Here is a 22,533-nt window from a genome sequence, read left to right on the forward strand (position 1 = left end):
CATAGATTCCTTCTATGTGAACAAAAGTGGAGGCCATATACGTACAAATCAGTGTTATGGCATAACAAGATATACGACGTATTCCGATTTCAATTTAATCAATATACAATTATGTTGGTTTTTATCAGAGATCGCATATGTTCAGTTATAAAGTTGCATAATTGGACTGTTACAACTTTAAATCTAGAATAGTAAAAAACAGTTCAAACATACATCATTCATTCATTTATTTAGTTAACATCTAAACAGATAACACTGAATCAACAATTTGACGCCACAATGCACGGTTCGAGGCCGCATCTCTCCATCCTCGGATACGCCCCACGCTCGCCAAGTCGTTCTGCACCTGGTCTGCCCATCTCGCTCGCTGCGCTCCACGCCGTCTCGTACCTGCCGGATCGGAAGCGAACACCATCTTTGCAGGGTTGCTGTCCGGCATTCTTGCAACATGTCCTGCCCATCGTACCCTTCCGGCTTTAGCTACCTTCTGGATACTGGGTTCACCGTAGAGTTGGGAGAGCTCATGGTTCATTCTTCGCCGCCACACACCGTCTTCTTGCACACCGCCAAAGATGGTCCTAAGCACCCGTCTCTCGAATACTCCGAGTGCTTGCAAGTCCTCCTCGAGCATTGTCCATGTTTCATGTCCGTAGAGGACTACCGGTCTTATTAACGTCTTGTACATGACACATTTGGTGCGGTGGCGAATCTTTTTCGACCGCAGTTTCTTCTGGAGCCCGTAGTAGGCCCGACTTCCACAGATGATGCGCCTTCGTATTTCACGACTAACGTTGTTGTCAGCCGTTAGCAAGGATCCGAGGTAGACGAATTCCTCGACCACCTCGAAGGTATCCCCGTCTATCGTAACACTGCTTCCCAGGCGGGCCCTGTCGCGCTCGGTTCCGCCCACAAGCATGTACTTTGTCTTTGACGCATTCACCACCAGTCCAACTTTTGTTGCTTCACGTTTCAGGCGGGTGTACAGTTCTGCCACCTTTGCAAATGTTCGGCCGACAATGTCCATGTCATCCGCGAAACAAATAAATTGACTGGATCTGTTGAAAATCGTACCTCGGCTGTTACACCCGGCTCTCCGCATGACACCTTCTAGCGCAATGTTGAACAACAGGCACGAAAGTCCATCACCTTGTCTTAGTCCCCGGCGCGATTCGAACGAACTGGAGTGTTCGCCCGAAATCTTCACACAGTTTTGCACACCATCCACCGTTGCTTTGATCAGTCTGGTAAGCTTCCCAGGGAAGCTGTTCTCGTCCATAATTTTCCATAGCTCTACGCGGTCTATACTGTCGTATGCCGCCTTGAAATCAACGAACAGATGGTGCGTTGGGACCTGGTATTCACGGCATTTTGGAAGGATTTGCCGTACAGTAAAGATCTGGTCCGTTGTCGAGCGGCCGTCAACGAAGCCGGCTTGATAACTTCCCACGAACTCGTTCACTAATGGTGACAGACGACGGAAGATGATCTGGGATATCACTTTGTAGGCGGCATTAAGGATGGTGATCGCTCGAAAGTTCTCACACTCCAGTTTGTCGCCTTTCTTGTAGATGGGGCATATAACCCCTTCCTTCCACTCCTCCGGTAGCTGTTCGGTTTCCCAGATTCTGACTATCAGTTTGTGCAGGCAAGTGGCCAGCTTTTCCGGGCCCATCTTGATGAGCTCAGCTCCAATACCATCCTTACCAGCTGCTTTATTGGTCTTTAGCTGTTGAATGGCATCCTTAACTTCCCTCAAGGTGGGGGCTGGTTGGCTTCCATCGTCCGCTGAACTGACGTAGTCATCTCCTCCGCTGCCTTGACTTTCACTGCCTGTACTCTCAGCGCCATTCAGATGTTCCTCGTAGTGCTGCTTCCACCTTTCGATCACCACACGTTCGTCCGTCAAGATGCTCCCATCCTTATCCCGGCACATTTCGGCTCGCGGCACGAAGCCTTTGCGGGATGCGTTGAGCTTCTGATAGAACTTGCGTGTATCTTGAGAACGGCACAGCTGTTCCATCTCCTCGCACTCCGCTTCTTCCAGGCGGCGTTTCTTCTCCTGAAAAAGGCGGGTCTGCTGTCTCCGCTTCCGTCTATAACGTTCCACGTTCTGCCGGGTACCTTGCTGCAGCGCGACCGCCCGCGCTGCGTCCTTCTCCTCCAGAATCTGTCTGCACTCTTCGTCGAACCAATCGTTCCGTCGACTTCGACCGATATACCCGACGTTGTTCTCCGCTGCGTCGTTAATGGCTGCTTTAACTGTACTCCAGCAGTCCTCAAGAGGGGCCCCATCGAGCTCACCCTCTTCCGGCAACGCTGCCTCGAGATGCTGCGCGTATGCAGTGGCGACATCAGGTTGCTTCAGTCGCTCTAGGTCGTACCGCGGCGGTCGTCGGTACCGAACATTGTTGATGACGGATAGTTTTGGGCGCAGTTTAACCATCACCAGATAGTGGTCAGAGTCGATGTTAGCGCCACGATATGTCCTGACGTCGATAATGTCGGAGAAGTGCCGTCCATCAATCATAATCAATCATACATCATAATACATACATTATATTATCTTAAAAAACATATTGTATTTGCAACAAAAATATATCTTAGGTCGAAACGTAATCATTATGTGACATGCTGTTAGTTGATTATTAGTTAATGTATATATTTATGTTATAAATTTAGCCTCCAGCTTCCAGTTTCGATCCTTTGACCTTCTAGTTCATAGTCCAGAAGCTACCTGGTTCCTCCATGTGTACGCAGTTGTTAAGCAATCATTTATACCTAATGATAATATTGCGTCTGCGAATACAATCTGGAAAAGACATTCCATTACATCTTATACAACATTGTCGACAATGATTGCATAAACCAGTATATGCGATTTAATTGAACACATATATAATTTCATATTGACGTGTATAATATCATCATAATATTATCATCTCTAAGAGGAGAAATACAACGTTGTCAATATAACAAAATTGCCCTCAAAGTTTGTTTTCCCTAAAATCGTGTTTATTGTATTTCTTAAGTGTTCTATAGATCGCAGTGATGTTGTGAATTTATTGTTGAGAACAAAATATGGAATAAAACGACTAATAGTACTCTCTTTCTGGTTGCTAAATTTCTATCGATTTAGTGAGTACTTAAAAACAACACCAGGCTGTTTACTATGCCTAATGACAAATAACAGTAAGTATTTATTAAGAATCTACCTTTGAAGGTTTAGTTATACATAGCTAGTACAGATGTACGGAAAAACCACAGTTCATGGAGAATGGGTGCGAAAAGGTTCCCTTAGAATTCTGGCCAATAGTACAGAAATAACTGAATGATCATGTTCATGTAGTTCTATTTCACAGACATTGACTGGGTGATTACCGATTGTTTAATGTTGAGGGATGTATTTGTATAAAACAACTACCGCTTTTGATATTTGCCTTCGAATTGTATTTAATGACAATGACAAATGTGTTCTTTTTAATATTCTTGAAAAAGAATATTTTATTGAACATTCAAGGATCAACAGAGTTGTTGTAAGTATATTTGAAATCATTATAACAGAGGACTTTACAATAAATTCTTAACGACATTGTAACTTCAGATGCACATATATGCTATTTTTCAAATATTTGCGATATATGATTCCGTTTTGAGTTTAAATTTACATATTTACAACTTATGACATAGATTGTAATTAGATTGTACATTTGCATTATATGTAACCTTTCTACAATTTTTCACAACTTCTGCTGGACCTATATATGATTACGATCTGATCTGTGAATATATATAATTTAATTTGTACATCCTTATACGATTGCTGGTTTGCTGGGACACTCCCCAAACCAGAAAGGGCAAGGCATTAAATCGATCGGGGGCAGATCAGAGCCAATTGAGCACTTATACGAAAAACACACCCGAAATAAAACCAAAGCTCAAGGACACGCAGCACCGTAATCCTTCCATTCGCGGCTCACACAACAAAAGGCCTCCACAAGGAGTAAGTCGATCCGAATAGAAGTGCCAACAAAAACAGCTAACGGATGCAATCCGGCAGGGCCTTTTTTCTATATTTTGTAGATCGGTCACGGTGAACGGTCTTAGGGCCGATGCCCACGTAGCGTTTTTTCAACGCTGCGTGAACGTGGCGTTGAAAAAACGCATGTGTGCATCGGTGCGGCCACGCTGCGTTACCGCTTTTTCCCGATGCACACATGCGTCCTTTTAACGCCGTGCGCACGCAGCGTTGAAAAGACGCTACGTGGGCATCGGTCTTTAAGGCTACCTTACACCTCTGGAAAAATTTTCGCCGGATTTTGATCCCCGTGCATTTTAAATGGGGCCGGGATTTTGATTTTCCGTGCCCAAATCCCGAAAACATCGCATATGCAAAAATACATGGGGAAAAATTCCGTGGACCAAATTCCCGAGGTGTGAGGCTACCTTTAGCCTCCCGAAAGGTAACCGCCGCGGGCGTTTCGAAGACTGGGGATCGAAGTCCGAAGCCGGCAAAACCATCATTCAGCTGTCGTGCTGGGAAGGGTTCGGCATTGCGCGAGAAGGTACGGAAGCTTGAACCGGAAACGAGAAGGTACGGAAGCTTGAACCGGAAACAATAAGGATACGGACGATAATCAGCACCCGCTGGTAGGTGCATGACAAAGTAGCACGGCCAATCAGACACAGGAACCAAGGGGTGCACAATTGTCCATTCTATCCACGACCCAAGGAAGAGCGAGTGGCGCATCGCTGCCAATGACAAGACGGATCTTCACGCCACTTCAGACGCACAGGGGTTCACCATTTTCTCGCGATACGACATGCGCTCGACGGAATCCATGTGGGAGGAACGAGAGCGGCACTGAGGATGCGGCAGCCGTGAGTGATAATTTTAAGAAATTGAAACGAAGATGTAAGAAGACCAGGCATGCCAATCGAGTAGGAGAGTAGGAAGTCAGAAGAACGCTGAGAAGTCTAGATAGCTGTATATGTAGTCAAAGAATCAGAAGGAATAAATTTTGGCTGTTACGCCCTTTTCAAATGTTGGTCTAGAAGTTATGTAAATGGGTGAAACATATAGGATGACATGTTGTTTTGTGTTTGTTTGTTTATTAGAGACACTTCACACCGCCATGGATGCATTCGTGTCAGCAGTAGGATTATGTTTTGTGGCGTTTATTGTTGCTAGCCTGACCGACTAATCCCCTTTTCGTCACGGAGAGGTCGTTTCACAACACCTTAAGGAACTTCTATTATCTATCATTGGAGAATTAATCCCTCTGTTAAAAATGAGTGCTCATTTGTTTTTGTTTTTGCAGCTCATTTTTAAAACTCGCAACCGTATCAAGCAAGATTGCGCCTTTTTTCATGAGCAGTTTCTTCCAACTTTATTTTTACTGCCGGTAGACGTATAATTGTCCCATGTTCGTGGGATTCCCTTGGTCTATGTCCCTCTATTTTCCTCCGAACGTTCGAGTTCCCAGGCGCGATTACACCACATCAGTGGAATAATCTGTTTTTAAATCATATTTCCAAGGAACATCATTGGAACCGAATCTCTCAACGATTTAAAAAATCGTGGAACTGCACTGAGGATAATCCGCACATATTTATCGGCGAAAATCCATAAATTTTTATTTTAAGATTTATATGTACGCACATAACCATTTACTATCCCAGAACGCACTTAAAACATATAGGAAAATGTTATTTGTACAGATTTGTTCTTTTCTTTTTCGTTCCAGATCTGTCAGTTCGTTCAAGTTTATTATTTGTAAGTATTTGCAACTCAACATCGGTAAAGAGTTGCAAACATCATCAAACATTTGAAGTTTTGACAGTACACGATTTGTCACTTCTGCAAATATTTGTTTTGCGCAGTTTTGTAAATATGTAATAAACGAGTCGTGGGGCCCTCCTTAGCCGTGCGGTAAGACGCGCGGCTACAAAGCAAGACCATGCTGAGGGTGGCTGGGTTCGATCTAGGCAATTTTCGGATTGGAAATTGTCTCGACTTCCCTGGGCATAAAAGTATCATCGTGTTAGCCTCATGATATACGAATGCGAAAATGGTAACTTGGCTTAGAAACCTCGCAGTTAATAACTGTGGAAGTGCTTAATGAACACTAAGCTGCGAGGCGGCTCTGTCCCAGTGTGGGGATGTAATGCCAATAAGAAGAAGAATAAACGAATATTAATAGAAACTTTTTCAAATGGGCGTAATCGATTCTGTCCTTGATTTTAGAAATGTCGATTGTCCTCTTCATTCGAAATATTTTTATGAACTTCTGTGTCCAACTGAAAGAATAGATTCTGATCTATTTGTAGTAACGTCAGTTGTACGAAAAATGCTGAATTGGGAGAGTATTAGCCGTTCTAAATTTCAAGGTCAAATACAGTTACGCCTATTTGAATAAAATATCTAGATTTGACAAGTCAGTACACACAAAGCAAATTAATTTAATGTTGAAATTTAGCAAATATTTGTAAATTAGACAAACAGTGTACTGAATGCTAGTTGGATATAGAAAGGTGCCCTCAGACGTTGCAAGCAAATCACTCGCAACGAGCATTTTGCTCGCAGAAAGTGACAACTGTCAAAAATTTGCCTGTCTGGACTACACTGAAAGTGATTGCATGCAAACAAATGACAACTCGTAAGCAAACGCTCGCTTGCAATGTGCGACTGCTAAGCGTTAAAAATTTTCAACTCGCAGAAACGAAATTGCGCTTGCTAGTGCAGCACTAGCAAATTTTTCGCTCGCAAAAGTGAAAACTTTTTCAGGTGGCAGTGTTGCACTGCAAAAATAGAAATGAAATTAGATTTTGTGGCCGAAAACCAAGTTTTTCGTTTTTGTTTATATTTGCATGAGAGTAAATCTGTCATTTGCTTAAAGTAAAAAACTGCTATTTGTGACTGCAATTGCGAGTGCTGTCAGAAATCATTCGCTCGCACGAGTGATTTGCTTGCAACGTCTGACGGAGCCTGAGCCGCTTTTCTGCTCTCAAGCAAGTACAGTAGACGTTCGATAACTGAGCTGCAATACTTTTTAACTGCAATTCGATATTTAGTTTCGGTGCACGTCCCCATTGGTTACGTAATATTCGGACGGACCCTAACAGACGTTTCAATCCGCCCGCCCACTGTGGGTGGCAATGTTTACATTTTTTTTCGACAAAATCAGACTACTTGGCCCACACCAACACATGAAGCAATAGGAAGCGCGTGTGAAGTCCGTTTTTACGAGAATGTATGAGTAAAATAATTCCTCTCTCTGTCCATCTAGTAGCTTGCTGGTGTGCGCCGTCATCATCATCATCATCGCAGATCAAGCAAAGGCAACAGCAGCAGCGCAGAGCTCACTCGGTTAGCAGCACAGGTTCAAAGTAGCGAGTGCAGAAGAGGGTGCGAAAAATCTTTATCTTTAGCTAATCGGAGAAACACGCAATAGAAAAAAAGCAGTGCTCGTTCGTGAATTTGTGGATTTTTCGCGTGTGATATCCTCCCGGAGTGGAGCGAAACCGTGGACGCGAGTGTGCCGTTCCGAAATTTTCCTTTTGCGTTCGACTGGGAGCTGCAAAAAAAAAATCCGGATATACCTCCAGCAGTGAAGTTTAAAATCGTTCAGTTCCGTCGCAGGAGAAAACGGGGCGTTTACGTGGTGTTCCGTTCCGTGTTGTGCACTGGGTAGTGAGGTTTCGACCAACAGGAGGTCCTAGTGCATTGCAAGGAGCTGAAAACGTGTTTTCACGGGTGGTGCCCGGCCAATTCAGTGAATCATCAAGCCTGTAATCCCGTCTGGACGGAATTTTGGTTTGGCTGAAAAAAAAAGATGGTGAGTAGCCATCGTCGTTTGGGAAGTGCTGCCATCGATTCGGGAGTGTTTATGGGATGTTTCTTATCAAATTATGAATGAAATCGTTTTTAATGCTATGTGAAAACTGAATAGGTTAACCATTGTTATTAACAATTGTTTTGCTGCCTTCTATTATATTCAAGTTTGAATTTTACAAAATATCTGTTAGCGCAGCGGCCTAGACCTTGGATAAAAAAAATCGTTCATAAAAAGATTCTAATAATAATTTAGTTTTCTTATTCTTGGAGATGTTCAGCTTAAAAATCATAATACAGTAATATCGAGATATCCAGAATTCAACCTCCTGGTGAATTTTGGGGTGATAAAATAGGGAACGTGACAAAATCATTTTTTTTTATTTTCTATTTTTAACTTTATTTGACTAATATAAATCAGTTTATTAGCATTAGCATTAGCGTTGAGCAATTCGCACAAATTCGTAGGTGGTACAAGTCAAGACTATTGTATGAGAGTAGCATCACTTTCATCCGTTACCACAGATATTGATTTGGGACTAACTAAAGACACTATAGAAAGAAAGAAATTAAGAAAGATACAGAGAACTCTTCGACCTTTCATAGGTGCCACTGGAGGTTTTGGAATTGTTAGTGTGGAAGGTTATAACAGTAGGAATCGTTTTGGTAGAACGTGAAACACAGAAAGAACTAGGATAGAAATACAAAATAGGTAAGGAACGAGCCTGGAATTGAACCCACGACCTCCTGCTTTTAAGGCAGAAGTAGTAGCCACTAGACCACCGAGCTCGTCTTGTCTAATATAAATCAATTTATGTCCTGAAAAGGCAAAATACGTGTTATTTCTTGTCGAAAGAGCTTAAAACATACTTGACAAACACTAAGAAATGATTAATAGTAAAACGCAGGCGGTGGAAGTCATTTCTCGAAAATAATTGTTGCTTGCGGTATTATTTACACAACAAAAGAATAACTAAAATTTTCAAATTTTTTCGGGTCGAAATCGTGATGAAATCGGGTCTTGATAAAATTGGGTCGAAAACAAAATCGAGGCAACACTGTATCGCAACGAGCGTCTGTTCACCAAGGAGGTGCGGCTCCAACAGCGTCTGTTCTGGCATCCAGCGGCTGAGTATGAAATGCTATTCCCCGGAAGCTATACCTAAGATGGCAGCCCCATCCCGGTGGATAGGGAACCTTGGGCCAACAACCTACTGTTCCCGAAACATCAATTTGTTCGAGAATCCGATAATGAAAGAATACGGACTGATTTTACGGCGACGACTCTTAGCGCGAAGCAACGGACACGAATAGGAACATGGAACGTTTTAACCCTAGCCCAGCAGGGTAAATTGGCACAACTTGCCAATGAGGCACGCCGCATGAAGCTTGAGATCCTGGGACTGAGTGAAGTCCGTTGGCCAAACTTTGGAGAACACAGAACGCCGTCGGGACAAGTTCTGCTATACTCTGGTTTACGAGGTGAACACGCTCCCCGGGATCGCGGAGTTGGCTGCCTACTAAGCGCTCAGGCACACTCTGCGCTTATGAAGTGGGAACCTATAAGTGCCGATATCGCGTCTGATCATCACCTCCTCATCGGCGAAATACGCCTGCGCATTGCGCGGATTCGTCGGCAGGAGGAAAGAGTTGGACGACAATTCAACACACGCCGACTGGAAGATGCCACGGTGAAATAGTCCTTCGTTGAAGAACTGGAGACGCGTGCTGCAGATATCCCGGAAGATGGCAGCGTGGAAGACCAATGAACCGCCATCAAGAATGCCTTCATCACCACCAGCGAGAACAATCTGGGCGAACTACGCACCCAGAGAAAACAATGGATCACCGATGAGACCTGGAGAAAGATAGAGGAGCGAAGAGAAGCCAAAGCCGCGATAGAGCGATCGAAAACCAGAGGAGCCAAAGTCTTAGCCCGTCAACGATACGCGGCTCTTGAGAAGGAAGTAAAACGCTCATGGCGACGGGACAAGCGAGCGTGGGCAGACTCTCTGGCCGACGAAGGAGAGAGAGCCGCCGCAAACGGGGACATTCGCCTCCTCTACGATATCTCACGACGCTTAAGCGGGGCGAAGATTAATGCAACGATGCCTGTGAAAGACGCGAATGATTAGTTATTGACCGACTCAACTGACCAGCTGAAACGCTGGTTCGAGCACTTCGAACAACTTTTCAAGTGCCAGCCAGGCCATCACCACCTCGGCATGATCTGCCTAGGATCCGACGTATAACACGCGTCAATACCGAAGCTCCATCACTGCTAGAGATTCAAACAGCCATCCAGAGCATGAAATCGAATAAAGCCCCAGGGGTCGACCGCATATCAGCCGAGATGCTCAAAGCTGACCCCATGACATCCGCTCAACTACTGCATCGTTTATTTCGTAATATCTGGGACACCGCAACTTTCCCGGTCGACTGGATGCAAGGTATCTTAGTGAAGGTGCCCAAAAAGGGTGACCTGACTGTATGCGATAACTGGCGAGGCATTATGTTGCTGTGTACCGTTCTCAAAGTTCTGTGCAAAATTATCGTTGCCCGGATTCAGGAGAAGATCGATGCGACTCTCCGGCGGCAGCAAGCCGGATTCCGTGCCGGAAGATCCTGTGTGGACCATATTGTCACGCTCCGCATCATTCTGGAGCAGGTCAACGAATTCCAAGAGTCCCTTTACTTGGTATTCATTGACTACGAAAAAGTTTTCGACCGTCTCAATCACGAGAATATGTGGGGCGCCCTGAGACGCAAGGGAGTTCCTGAGAAAATCATCGGCCTCATCGAGGCACAGTACGAGGCCTTCTCGTGTAGAGTGCTGCACAATGGGGTCTTGTCCGACCCTATCCGGGTCGTAGCTGGTGTGAGGCAAGGATGTATTCTATCACCGTTACTGTTCCTCATCGTAATCGACGAGATTCTGGTAGATGCGATTGACCGTGAACCAAACCGCGGGCTGTTATGGCAGCCTATAACCATGGAGCACCTAAATGACTTCGAATTGGCGGATGATGTTGCACTCTTCGCGCAACGGCGCTCTGATATCCAGAGTAAGCTCAACGACCTTGCCGAATGCTCCTCTTCGGCAGGTTTAGTCATCAACGTCAACAAAACCAAATCGTTGGATGTAAACACGGTGACTCCTTCCAGTTTCACAGTAGCCGGGCAACCAGTGGAGAATGTTGAAAGCCTCCAATATCTTGGTAGCCAAATGGCGTCAGACGGCGGTACCAAGATCGACATAGGCGCACGGATAAAGAAAGCAAGGGCTGCCTTTGCGAGTTTAAGAAATATCTGAAAAAACAGGCAGATAAGTGAACGCACCAAAATACGAATTTTCAACTCTAACGTGAAATCTGTGCTGTTATACTCTAGCGAAACACTGTGTGTGTATCAGTGGAGAACACTCAACGGCTGCAGGTGATCATTAACAGATGCCTGCGGTATATAATTCGGGCCTGGTGGCCTCACAACTGGATCTCAAACAACGAGCTCCATCGTCGTTGTCACCAGAGGCCGATAGCAACAGAAATTCGGAATCGGAAGTGGGGCTAAGTCGGCCACACTCTACGTAGGGGCGGAAACGAAATATGTAAACAAGCATTAGACTGGAACCCAGCGGGACATCGCAGCAGAGGCAGACCCAGAGGCTCATGGCGGCGAAGCCTCAATAAAGAAATAAAAGAAGTCGACCGAAATCTAACCTGGCAACAGGTTAAAGCGATAGCCGGGCAACGCTCAGGATGGAGATCTTTCAAGTCGGCCTTTTGCACCACCGTAGGTGTACAGGATACATAAACTAAAAAACTGTATCGCAACTATAAGGACATCCACGACTACCGGAACATTTATCCTATCACGGTCGTCAAGACGTTCTTCAATAATTAGATAAGTGAAAATGTCTCAGGTGAAAATGATCCTGCGGATTGAAATGAGCTAAAGCAGAAGCGGGCAAGCGGATCTCTGAGCAAGCGTTTGCGACATGTAAAACATCGTGTCGATCTGGCTGGGTACGATATTTTCTTTTTTGTAGATCCACCCAAACACTTGACTTTACGATATTTTGTTCCCTGGGTAACAATCAATGTGTGTTTTTAATTTTAGATTAAGTTACTGGATGGTACCATGTAGCTGATCTTAAAGACGTTATATGTAGTGATGAAGAAGAGGATTGAACTTTTGAAAACTTTATAACATCTCAGTTTGTGCTGGATTAATGTGAATGATGAACACATCTGCGAAACTCTGGGTGTCCAAACGTTATGTGTTTATATCAAATGGGACGAACCCTTAGTGAAGTTATTGTAACACTTACACCAACACATAAACAACAACATGCTGAACATCCAAAGAACACCAAACACAATTTTGATTTTCAGTTCTGGTAAAGCATCCCGTGCGAATAGTTGTTTTTGCAATATATTACACTGTATAATAGGCCTCGTTCTGTATGCAACGTTTTTTTGTGTGTGCCATTGCAAACAGTTATTAGATCTTATTGTACCATATGATATTACTCTGATTCTTCCGGTGGCTTTATACGGCCATGAAACATGAACGTTAAAGGAGGCTGATCGGAAAGCTTTCGGAGTGTTTGAGCGTAAGGTGCTGCGGCCAATACTCGGCGGAAAACAGGAGAACGGTATCTGTCGGCGTTGCATGAATCACGAATTGTACCAGGTGTATAAAAGGGCTGGATATTATTAAGCTTATACAACACGGCAGCCTACGGTGTGCTGGTCTCGTTGTTCGTATGCCGGAAGAACGTCAAGCGAAGATAATATTTAGTAGAGAACCCGGAAGAGGCGTAGGCTTCGTGGAAGTTATCCGGTCCTCTGGCAATTTAAAGGGTTGGTCTCATCGCAAGCTAGCTTTTAAAAAAACAAGCCACGAACAATCAACAGGATAATATGAAACGAATAGGAACAATCGACGGAGACCACAGCGACGAAAAGAGATAGCGATTGGAAACTCGATTCGTAGGGCTGCAATGCATATGTACCACAAAAGGAACCATGCATTCTCGGCGATGTGTTGAAGGAACACGGATTTGGCATCGCAGCTTTGCAGAAGGTGTGTAGGAAGATTGTTTGGAGGTAATCATACTGTTACCGCCGGTAAATAAATACCTGGTCGCGAAAGGGTCAAAGCATCATCCTGACAAGAAAGCTGTGAACGCACCCTTATATTTGACGTTTCTTGCTGCAGCATACATTTACATACGGATATGCGTGCGTTTGTGTGAGTGTCAATAATATGAGTAAAGAAACAGATGATCGTTGTAATGTTGTATTTGTTGTTTGTTTATTAAGTACATAAGCGATGTAAAGTCTCCATAATGAAATATGTGTAGTTTGTTGCGCTATTAACGAGTTATTAACGAGTTTGTAGAAATGTTTTGATCGTATAATTGTGAATATTACAAACTAAGTCAAGTTAACCATTTATGTTCTCCGGAAGAGATTGAATTCGTAGTGATACTTACCGTAAGTGATAGTTTGTACCTCTTAAATAATGTTTGAAATGTTTTCAATGTATAAATTATTAGGACTCTTGCTCATCACCAGAGGCGTAGCTAGGGAGTGTTTGGGAAAGTGGAAAACTAAATTGTAAGTTAATTATGTTTGTATTTTAAGTGTTATTAATGTTAGTAAATATATTTCAGTTGAGTTTATTGGAAATATACTCCAAAATTGTTTTCTTTGCACCCGGAGGGTGCAACACTTGGTTCACGCTATTAACCCTTTCAGGCCCGTCGGAATTACCCACGGAAGAGGTTTGTTGTTGTGGGAGAAAACCACGGGTGGGGGGATGTTGCCGCCGGCCGCAAAGGGCTACCTAGGCGAACGCATTCGATAGGAGCAGCGAACGCACTCCACTTTGTTGTGTTGTTGCTTTCGTATAACAGCAACACATAGCAGCAAGCGATACGATGTATGCGGGAGAGACGAGCAAATTGAATGTTTATTGTGCACTGCCGAGGCAGAAGATGGTGTTTCGTCCATCGTTATTAGTAACGGATAATAAATACAAAATTCTTCAGACCTCACTGTAGATTTGATTATCTTTGAATGAAGAATTTTGTATTTATTATCCGTACTGTACTGATGTCTGGCGGAACGCAACACTGGAAAACACGTTTCTGTCCAACGTCCGAAAACGAACGCGGCGGGATGAATTCCCGTCGTAACATTTTCGAAAACTTTTGGTTTCGTCCAGACGTCATTAGTAACATTCTCGAAAACTTTTGTCTTCGAGGACAACAGCCGGAACAATTATTGCTGGAAGATGGCGTCGGCGGAGTCGAGCTGCTATCTGGTGAATATTTCCGAATGATTAATCGCAACCAGACCGATCGAGTGGACCAAATGATGCAGGAATATTACATCTGATTAGCCTGGCCGCAGTTTAGTGGTTGAGATCAACAGTTCGAAGAACTCTCGGAGAGCGCTAAATCGGTTTCGAGGAAAAGGAGTAATCGTTCGTTGTTGGTAAACTCGGATCGTGATTAGCTTGTGAGGTGGCGGAGTCATCTGCAAGTTATTTGTGCTTTGGTTGTGATATTTTTTGTATTTGATATTTTCAGTATGTAATATAAAACTGAATGCAATTTAGTGAATGTATATAGAATGTTGAATGTATGTGGCGTAAACCAATAAACTGTTATGGAAGTTCGACTTGGTTTACGGGCGGGGGAATGTTCGCTCGTACCAATATGTTCAGACCTCACTGTAGATTTGATTATCTTTGTATGAAGAATTTTGTATTTATTATCCGTACTGTACTGATGTCTGGCGGAACGCAACACTGGAAAACACGTTTCTGTCCAACGTCCGAACATGTTACGACGGGAATTCATCCCGCCGCGTTCGTTTTCATCCCGCCGCGTTCGTTCGTCGACAGGATTTGAGTCAAATCCTCGACAGAATTTGAGACAAATCCTCGACAGGATGAGACAAATCCTCCACAGGATTTGAGACAATTCCTCGACAGGATTTGAAACAAATCCTTGGCAGGATTTGAGACAAATTCTCAGCAGAATTTTAAACAAATCCTTGGCAGGATTTAACACAAATTATCGGCATAGTTTAAAACAAATTCTCGGCAAGTTTTGAGACAAATCCCAGGCAGTATTTGAGACAAGTCTTTGACAGGATTTGAGACAAGTCCTTGGCAGGTTTTCAGACACAGATTTGAGACAATAAGCTCAGCAGGATTTGGGACAAATTCTCTACAGGATTTGAGACAAATCCTCGACAGGATTTGAGACAAATCCTCGACAGGATTTGAGATAAATCCTCGGCAGGATAAGAGACAAATCCTCCACAGGATTCGAGACAAGGATTTGAGACAAATTCTCAGCAGAATTTTAAACAAATCCTTGGCGGGGTTTTACACAAATCCTCGGCATAGTTTAAAACAATTCGAAAAATTTACGGTTTTAAACCTATCTTCGAAAAACCCGGAATACCCCCGGAATGGGATGGTCATAGTCGGTTCCATGTACCGTGAGACTGCATGATTTTTCAGTTTAGGCATATCTGAATTGTCGAAATCGGATGATAACTGACATAGTAACAACACATCTAATTTTACCCAAAATTTGCCTATCCTTCTGATTTTGTCCATCTCCTGTACATCATACATACATATATTTATTTGATGTTTAACATCATTTTTTTTAAATGATCCCGGAGAAGACACTATGCTTTTGATGTTAATTGAATTTCTAATCCCGTGTAATAAATCATTTAAAAAATTATCTTAAGTAATTTGTGATCTAAAAAATTATTTTTTATTTCATAGGCTATAACTTACCGTTTTATTAAATTTCTGTGATTCTACTTTTCCTCTGATGACAGCGTTCATCCAATTCTCTAACGAATAAGGAATAAACTGATCAAGCTTAAGTTTCAGTTTCCATTCAACTGGCACCACTGCCATTGTTAATAAAGAGATGAATGAAGAAGACATAAGGGCCTGTTCAAATATTACGTAACGCGAAAAACGTTGTTTTTAAGAACCCCCCACCCCCTCGTAACAATCTGTAACAAAATTTAGAACTACTCCCACCCCCATGCGTAACACGTAATAAATACATTTTTTTTTTGGAAAAATCTTGTTTTGGTAGAATTTGAACCACGATACAATAGATTATTATTTTTGTGTATTTTATGCTATTTTGAAGACAATAACTATTTTTTGAAAAATATAAATATTTTTTCTCATTGTTACGCGTAACGATTTCTTGTAGGGGCAGCAGGGACTATGTCCAAGGGCTTGACGACCCCTCCCCATGGCCACTGCGAGTTAGGGGTCCTGCCTAGGATGTGGTGGGGTTAGACAGTGGGCTCTGTTAAACCTCTACAAAAAGCTGCATGTGTCCATAAGCAGGCCCTATCAAACCCAGTCAACACATGAACGTATATGGTGTCGTGTAGGATGCTGAAGTGCAGGCGATAGAGGTACTTTTCCACACAACATGTATGTATATCGTCTCCAATTTAGCATCTTGTATTGCACCATGTGCGATTTTATGTAGACTGGGAAGCGACCGTGTGCCGCTCAAAGCGCACAAGCCCAACACGAGTGCCAACCGGCACATCAGGATTAATACCAGTGAGATCCTGATTATGGTATACTGGTCAAGGGAAGTGACACACACACGCGCGCGACAAACGGCATGTAAAATGAACGTAAATTTACAATCTTAATTAACGTCAAATAGAGATAAAATAAGGGTTGCTGAATAACATTAGCTTTCCGATTACTATCAATTATTTCCAATTTTAATTCCGTTTCTTTTTTACTTTTCTTACGTTAATGAAATGATAACGCGGGCACCTAATCCGAAATTCAAATGAATAATTGCTCACTTTGAGCGATTGATTGTTTATTCTCGCGAAGAATGAACAATTGAACAAATTAGGGAAATGCTAATACTGCTGTGTAGAAGTTTCATAGGTCACATCACTTTCCATGGTGAATCCCGATCTATGTTACTGATTACCCCACCCAACTAACACTACTTCCTTCCCGTGGTAAATGTGGAGATGCAGAGGTATTCTCGGTCTCTAGTAGCAACAAGTACCACACACTCACATTTCCTCCCTTTCCCAACTGACTGTAAGGACTTGGCCGGCGCCGTTATTGATCAACATTTGCGAGCTGCTGAAACGTGCACTTCGAGAATAGTTGGTAAATCCCAACCACTATTCACTTGGATCGTAGTGCAATTTGCACCAGTTCTGATCAATCACGGAGTAGCAACCATTGATATGTACAGTCAGTCTAAGCTAAGCTAAGCTAAGCTTGTTACGCGTAACGATTTCTTGAAGGACCCCCACCCCCTATACTTTGCGTAACAAATCGTAACAAAAATAAAACAACCCCCCACCCCCTATTGCGTTACGTAATATTTGAACAGACCCTAACAGCAGGGTGAGAAAGGAAACATTGTAAAAAGTCGGCCTTCTTCTTAACACAATGCTGTGTTATCTCTAGCGTGTATGTGGTGGTGATCCGGAATACGCACTTACTCAAATCGAACCCAAGCGTGTGTATTGGTGTACAATAACTCGTCACACTCACACTGCCGATGGATGACGACGTGCTGAGAGATTCGTCAATGTTTATTATTATTTTCCTCGTTGACGTCGCACGCTTCGCAATGCGAAGAGACTGCTTTTCCTCTGAATCGGCTACGAATGGATATAGCATGATGACGCATCGCTGCAAAGCGGTGCAAACAGGTTTCCATACCTATGACGGAACAAAAAACTTGCGAAAAACTAGGGTAAAATGCCCAATAGTGGACCCCCTAGTAGCGGAATTTTGCTCTTCCTGTCATAAGGCTTAGAAATTTTCAACATATTAACTCTAGCTTGATATCTAACAACAAGTTCTGCATCTCCTCTTCACGATACATACATAAACACCCAAATACACGACGTTATTCGTTGAAATTTACATTTTAATGTCTAACTGAATTCGCCCTATAGTAGACCCCCTGGGGGTCCATAATAGGAAATTGCTTCCCTATAGTCGACACTTCATTTGATTTTCATGTCCCGTTTCGGGACGTTCTTCTTCCCTATTATGGACCCCCCAAAATATTCCTATAATGGACACTCTCGTGTTTATTTTTTATAGAATTGAAAAAAATCATCTAATTTGACTTTCCATAGCATTTCCAACGCATGTAATCAAATCATAGGACTGTAAGGTAGGATCTCCCGATAGAATTTCATAGCAAAATGTTGACATTGTGCAGTAATAATGCAAAAATGGCTAAAGGGTCCACTATTGGTTGGGGGTCCACTATTGGTCACTTTACCCTAATTTAGGGAGGCCTGCCTAATCAAAGAATAACTTTCTTGAATAAGGAAACTGGTAGTACGGCTTCCGCAGATGGTTCGTCAAGGTTTCATGTTTGCTTATTTCTTGTTTTGTTTTTGTTTCATTCATGACGAATGACGTCGTCTTTTGCGATCGTCTCGTTCGTAGCCACTACACGCAACCCGTTTGTCAATCGATGGAGAGTCGTGTCGCGACCGATCGATTCAGCTCGTCAGTGTCGTATTGAAAGGGAACGTGGAATGTTCGTGGAGAGGAGAGCACTTCGTAAACAATGAATGAGTTGTTCAATGTAAGGTTGTTTATTGCGCAGAAATTATGTCATTCTGTGCGCGGAGTATGCAAAATATGTTTTTGTTTGGGCTGATAATTTTAGGATCGCTGGCGCCGAGAATTTCTTCTATTGAACAGATGTGTAGAGTAATGAGTAAATTTCTTATTTTTTGATTGTAGGGAACCTTGGTCGCCGATGGTGGTATTCATCATACAGAATTGTTGTCTATCGAGTCATTGGTGAACGAGTTCTATCATCCGGGGACGTCCAATTCGAGGAAACACACGATCGAAGGTCAACTGCAGCAGTTTCAGCGAACGCCACATGCATGGGCTCTGTGTTTGCAGCATCTTATTCAGTTTAACAATCAGTACTTCTGGTTTTTCAATGTCTCGACCGTGGAAGTTACCATCAGCCAAAGGTGGGTTTCGCTGGATGAAACCCACCGTGCACAAATCAGGGACTCACTGTGGGCAACCTATGCAGGATTCTCGCTGGATATCCCTGGCATGCAGAGGGATAAGGTTGCTCAATTAATTGCACTGATTGGAAAACGACAGTTTCCAGAGGAGCACCCGGATTACATGAATCAAGTAAGATAATCGTTTTCTCAAAACTTACAAATATTCAATTATGTTTTTACACATTTGCAGGTAATGGAGCTACTGAAGACCAAATTTATCCTAGGGGTAACTCTGCTGCGATCGACTTCCGATGAAATCACCAGTACAAAAGCGGACATCACAAGTGAACGACAGAAATATCTGTCCTATTGCGTTTCAATGTACCTCCCATCGGTGTTCGAAGTCCTCGAGAAGTACGCCGAACTGTGCATCACACGAACTAGTGGTAAGAATGGAATAAATCTGGCGCATCTGCCGACCCCTTTTGGAGATGATTCGCGGGTGAAGCAAGCGGCCATGGATCTGCTATTGTGTGTGCAGCAGATTTTCTCCTGGGCCCCATTAGATAACATAACGGAACCGGGATTTTTCCAAAGTCTGTTCATACTGGCTCGTTGGAATGAACCGTTCAACGATGTTTCGATTTCGGCATTGACAACTATTTCGGAACTGTTTTACCGGCAAAAGCCGCTGCCGCTGCCAACGGTCATTGCGACCGGGGTGATTGATCTCGTGCAGCAGCCAACGCTTAAGCTGTCCCACGAGCTGTATCAGGACAAGCTTACTGAGCTGCTGCGACTGTTTACCTCGCAACAGTGGCCAAAGTGGAGCAAGGATCCCCACTTTCCGGCCGTGTCCTATCTGAACTCGCTTTTCCAGTACACGTTCTTCGGCTACGGGGCGTTGGCGTTTACCGAGCGGTTAATTATCTGGACGCCGATTGTACAGAGTTTTGCCGCCATGGCGGAGCAAGGAGCGGTGAATAAACACAGCGATAAGCTACTATCGCTGGCATCCGGGACCATGAAACGCATGTTGTTTCAGTACGACTTTGATCAGCAGTTGGATATGCTGGACAACGAGGAGCTGGATGAGGAAGTAAGTTTAGTGCTACACATTTGTTTTCAATTCATTTGTTTTTGTAGGCTTCATTCAGCGATAATTCAGTAACACTGCATAACTTCGTTATCATTAGATTGAAGAACAGGCGTGTTGCACTGCTTATTGTGCACACTTGTTCCGTTTCCAGCGACTAGTCGATAAAGCAAAGCTTGTTTAAGCGTTGAACTTGCTATCACATTCAATGCTTAAGGAAATCGCACCGGCTAGAAATGAATCAAAATATTTTGCTTCGGCAATGCTAATTGCCAGCAAACGTGAAGGTCATTATTATGAGGAAAGAAAACATAAGCTGCCAATTGATAAACAAATGATTGTGGCACAGACTGAGAATTATTCATTAGCAACATTTATAGTCTGACTACGAGCTATATGATAAAGCTCATAGATTGGATACGCTGTTAAGCTTTACTTTTGAAGCATTTTTCAATAATCGGAATGAGTTTGAAGATGGATCCATAAATAACATAAGGTTTTGAATGGCAAAAGAGGACGTCAAACCGAAGCAACGTAGCAGCAAAAAAGGGGTATTCTATAGTGGCGAGCAACATCAGAGGCGTTGTAAAGGCGCTAGCCAGAGACGACTGCTATTTCGATGGCATCAAATCTGGGCATTACGCTGCAATTTGTTCTGAGAAATCTACAGAAAAACTGCAAAAAAACAACTATGTAATATGTGCAGTATTTGCTATGGGAGTTGTGCAACAAGAGAAATGACACTTTAACTACACGGACTCCACCACGCAATTTTCAGTCTGAGGGTACAACAGTAGAACTCAGCCGTGAGTATATGGGTCACGATTACGAAATATTTCGTTGCGATCGGAATCAATACAACAGCAAGAAATCTACTGGTTGCGGTGTCTTGATTGCCGTGCGTTCCGGAATCAAAGCAAAACCAGTTGAAAGCGATTTTGTCTTGAACCAACAATGCTGGTGCTGTCAGCCTTTTGGATAGCTACTACAGTCACGCGTACGACTTCATCATATGATTTTAGAAAAGCCGACCACATAAGTATTACAGAGGTTCGAGTATCGGTTGGGGAAATGTTCTCAATACGCATGATGTGGATGAAGCTGCTCTAGCCTTCTCAAATATCATTACGTACGTCATCGATAGGCACGTTCCAAAGATTGCTCTGTATAACGTTTCGCAATCCTGCTCGCAGACGAGCATACTACAAAAATTGAAGACACTTGAGAGAGCTGTTCTCAGGCAATTTATCAAGTATCGGACACTACCACTGCGAAATCTGTACGTGAGGCTCAACCATGAATACCAGCGTGTCAATTGTCAGAGCATACGAAGGTTGGGCGACAGACCAAAAAGCCAACAATCAACCCCGAAAAATGTAATCGAAAATACAGGATTGAACAATCGGCAAAAGACACAATGCTTAACGGAAACTGATTGGAAGCTCGGTACTTGGAACGTTACGACCCTGTTGGAAACTGCACGAATTACGCTCCTCGCACGAGAGCTGCAAAAGGTGAAGGTGGAAGATTCAGCACTTCAGGAGGTCCGATGGCGAGGAACAGGAGAACGGGTTGACCTGGTTGATCCAATTGCGGGTACTTTATTCATATCTAACAGTGGCGGCGGCGAGAAGGCGGAGCATGGAGTTGGTTTCTTAGTGCTTGGATAGCAGCAGCGTCGAATCATTAGATAGATGTGGATAAGTGATCGCATCTGATGTTGAGAACCAAGGACAAATGCCTTGGGCTGAAAGTCTCGATAATAAAGACATTAATAAAAAACTAAGGACAAATTTTTCAACTACAGCTTGATCAATGCATACGCAAGAATAAACGACAAACCAGTTGTTTGCCTTCACTTGCATACGTCGGACGTGTTCACATTAACTCTCTCGCTATCGTTCAGTCTGTGGAAAAAATGTACGGTGCACGAAAGAACACTTTAATAATTTGTCCCACCTACGTACGGGCCACACAAACCTTACCCATAACTTGGGAGCGAAGGAATACCATCGCCGATGCACAACATGCCGCTGCAGGCTAACCATCAGCCACATCCTCAACTCTTGCCCTATATACGAGGAGGCGAGAAGAGCGAACAACATGGATAACGCGTACACAGCCCTAAAGAACGACACTGTCAGCGAAAGACTGCTGATCAACTTTCTGAAAGACTGCAACATCTTTGACGCAATTTAACCAACAAACCCCCCATCACCCATAACCCAACGAAGACCCAGCAATGAACACGGAACCCCTTTGGATAAACGGAATACAACACCCCCCACGGAACCCAGAACGACCCTCTGCCAAACCGGACAACGAACAACGGAACATGCACCAAACATAAATTTCAACTTTTTCTTTTTCGGCGCCTAAATGGGCCACCCCCCTCTAGAATAACAAATTTACGACGGAACCCATCTGGTCCGATCCCAGCACTAGCATAATAAACTAAAATGTAATTACTCTTTTTTCCCAACGAGACGAGCCAGCCTCGGGCTGAAAGTCTCGATAATAGACAAAAAAAAAACTTTAATAATTGATTTTAGTGTCCT

The 22,533-nt window shown here is 43.4% G+C and overlaps 1 protein-coding gene across 2 annotated transcripts in view; it reads left to right on the plus strand.

The window, feature by feature from the left end:
• The first annotated feature begins 7,327 nt into the window (after nt 1-7,327).
• Nucleotides 7,328-22,533, plus strand: part of LOC134207608 (exportin-6) — a 30,084-nt gene continuing 14,878 nt past the window's right edge. Inside the window, exons 1-3 of one of the 2 annotated variants that reach the window (XM_062683325.1) lie at nt 7,328-7,835; nt 18,656-19,069; nt 19,130-19,978. In XM_062683325.1, coding sequence (XP_062539309.1) covers nt 7,833-7,835; nt 18,656-19,069; nt 19,130-19,978 — 1,266 coding nt within the window. In that variant the 5' untranslated portion in view covers nt 7,328-7,832. Of the gene's footprint in view, nt 7,836-18,349; nt 18,495-18,655; nt 19,070-19,129; nt 19,979-22,533 lie in introns of those variants that run through there. The other variant, XM_062683324.1, reaches the window with a different exon arrangement.

The sequence above is a fragment of the Armigeres subalbatus genome, chromosome 1, assembly GCF_024139115.2.
Source record: "Armigeres subalbatus isolate Guangzhou_Male chromosome 1, GZ_Asu_2, whole genome shotgun sequence".
Classification (NCBI taxonomy): Eukaryota; Metazoa; Arthropoda; class Insecta; order Diptera; family Culicidae; genus Armigeres; species Armigeres subalbatus.